This window comes from Spinacia oleracea, chromosome 5 (genome assembly GCF_020520425.1).
Source record: "Spinacia oleracea cultivar Varoflay chromosome 5, BTI_SOV_V1, whole genome shotgun sequence".
NCBI lineage: Eukaryota > Viridiplantae > Streptophyta > Magnoliopsida > Caryophyllales > Amaranthaceae > Spinacia > Spinacia oleracea.
Window position 1 is genome coordinate 15,756,996 of NC_079491.1, and position 2,409 is coordinate 15,759,404.

The window sequence follows — 2,409 nt, forward strand, 5'->3', positions numbered from 1 at the left end:
TCTTCACATTAATTTATAAATAAATGTTAACATGAAGTCTAAAGCAACTAAATTTTTATTTGATTTTTTACAGTATTTTCTATGGAATATTTTGAAAAAAATAAAAATAAATAATTAGGACAACTATGAAGAAACATGATGTCATGAATCTTTTAAGCATCAACTATAGAAATACCTTGCATGGCTGCTTATATCTAATTTGGTGTTATTAATTTGAAGCACTTAGTTCCACTAGAAAACAAATTATACAATTGTAAGATGATCTAAATGAAAAATTACTTGGCATGATAAATGACGTAGTGTGTCTGTGTAGTTGACAAACTTAATTGATGTTTTTCACTTTAAGGTATACATGCATTTCGTCAAATATTGAGCTCAAGAAAAATCTAAAATTTTAACTATTCAATGTAGCGATCGGGGCATCGCCCGGGCCGGGCCACACACTAGTTGTTTTATTATTTGTTGCCTTATTTTAAAATCTTGTGAAACAAAATAAAGGAAGTTAATCGGTTGCCGACTGTTATTGCTTGAATGAGTATATATACAGTATACACATAAGCTATTCTAAGTAACTAATATCACAAGGATATTTACAAGATCAATCAAGATCAATTAGGATCAATTACAAAAGATTACGATCAATCAATATCAATTACAAAAGATTGTATACACATAATCTAACACACCCCTGCAGTTGAAGCGGGAGGACGCCGTACGCTGAGACTGTCCCGAAAATCATTAAAGAGTACTAGCGGAAGCCCTTTCGTAAAAATGTCGGCGATTTGATAGCGGGAAGGGACATGTAGGACACGGACTTGTCCTTTAGCAACTTTCTCGCGTACAAAGTGAATGTCCATTTCAATATGTTTAGTGCGCTGATGTTGAACCGGATTTCCAGAGAGATATATATCACTAACATTGTCACAATAGACCAAAGTAGCTTTGCTTACCGGGCATAGAAGTTCTAATAGCAAATTTCGAATCCAACAAGATTCTGAAACGACATTAGCAACACCCCTGTATTCGGTTTCTGCACTAAAGCGGGAGAGTGTAGCTTGACGTTTGGAAGACCAAGAAATTAGGTTGTCCCCTAAGAAGACACAGTAGCCGGACGTCGAGCGTCTCGTATCTGGGCATCCTCCCCAGTCCGCATCTGTATATGATGTAAGAGTAGAAACGGATGATGGATAAAGGTGCAAACCAAGATCTAGAGTACCTTGGATGTAGCGAATTATACGCTTGAGGGCATGCATATTCTCTTGGCGAGGATCATGCATGAATAGGAAGACTTGCTGAACGGCGTAGGAGATGTCTGGCCGTGTGAAAGTGAGATACTGAAGTGCACCTGCAAGACTGCGATAGTGAGAAGGGTCATCAGTAGGGGGACCCGCAGAGGCGCCTAGATTCGCCTTAGTGTCTACGGGAGTGGAAGAGGGCTTGCAAGAAGCCATGCCTGCACGCTTAATAATATCTGAAGCATATTGTTTCTGAGACAAGAATAGGCCACCTGAGTGACGTGTGACAGCAATGCCTAAGAAGTAGCTTAGAGGACCCAATTACAAAGGGAAGGGTCGTGGCAAAGGTAAGTATCATGGTAACGGCGGCGGAAAGGGTCGCGGTGGCGGTGGTGGTGGCCGCGGAAACCACCAGCCGCAACCACAACAACCCACCGTGGTGTGGCAGCAACCGTGGAACTACTGCCCTCCCCCCTCATGGACATCCCCTCCATGCCCTTACCCAACTTCTGGATGGGCCAGACCAATGTACAATCAAGTCAGAGGCCCAACAGGTAATTCTAGAATTCTTGGTAAGCATCCAACCCATCAGGCCTATGCAGCTTGGCCCAACAGCAATTACGGGGGTGCTCCGAATGGCAGTAGCTATGCTCCTACCGACATCGAAGCGGCTATGCACACTATGTCGCTCAATGTTCCGGATGACAATTGGTACATGGACACGGGCGTCACATCCCACATGACATCCAACTAAGGTAACCTCTCGTCTTATTTCAATTTGAGCAACAATCAATATCAATTACAAAAGATTGTATACACATAATCTAACACAAAACATAATAAAATTTCCATTTTTTTCATTAAATTCCCCGAGATTAATGAAATGCGAGAAATAACATCAACTTTCATAAATGCACCAAGTATCTCCGAGATTATGTAAAAATGCACAAAATGTTCTTAAGGACCATTTTCGGTCAACTTTTTTAAATTTTCCGTAAAAATTAACTCGGATTTTTGTTTATTTTTTTAACCTTTTCTTTATTACAGAGGAACTATTTTCTTCATCTTTCATCATCATCGGTTCATCACCAACCCGAAATCAAGGCTACACTACACCTACTCGCCCCTCCAAAAGCTACTCTACGTACATCTTAATGATATCCAATTATCACAA

The 2,409-nt window shown here is 40.5% G+C and overlaps 1 protein-coding gene across 1 annotated transcript; it reads right to left on the reverse strand.

Annotated features, from left to right (window-relative positions):
• Window positions 1–677: 677 nt before the first annotated feature.
• Window positions 678–1,729, reverse strand: LOC110784571 (uncharacterized mitochondrial protein AtMg00810-like). The gene is made up of 2 exons (XM_021989029.2): window positions 1,561–1,729; window positions 678–1,471 (listed from the first exon to the last, which is right to left on the reverse strand). Exons 1-2 carry the CDS (start codon window positions 1,727–1,729, stop codon window positions 678–680), a joined length of 963 nt encoding a protein of 320 aa, XP_021844721.2.
• Window positions 1,730–2,409: the final 680 nt, after the last annotated feature.

Coding starts and splice junctions, on each gene's coding strand:
- LOC110784571 (XM_021989029.2), bottom strand. CDS start 1,729: ATGGAGGGGATGTCCATGAGGGGGGAGGGCAGTAGTTCCACGGTTGCT. Junction 1,472..1,560: donor TTGCCACGACCCTTCCCTTT/GTAATTGGGTCC, acceptor AATATGCTTCAG/ATATTATTAAGCGTGCAGGC.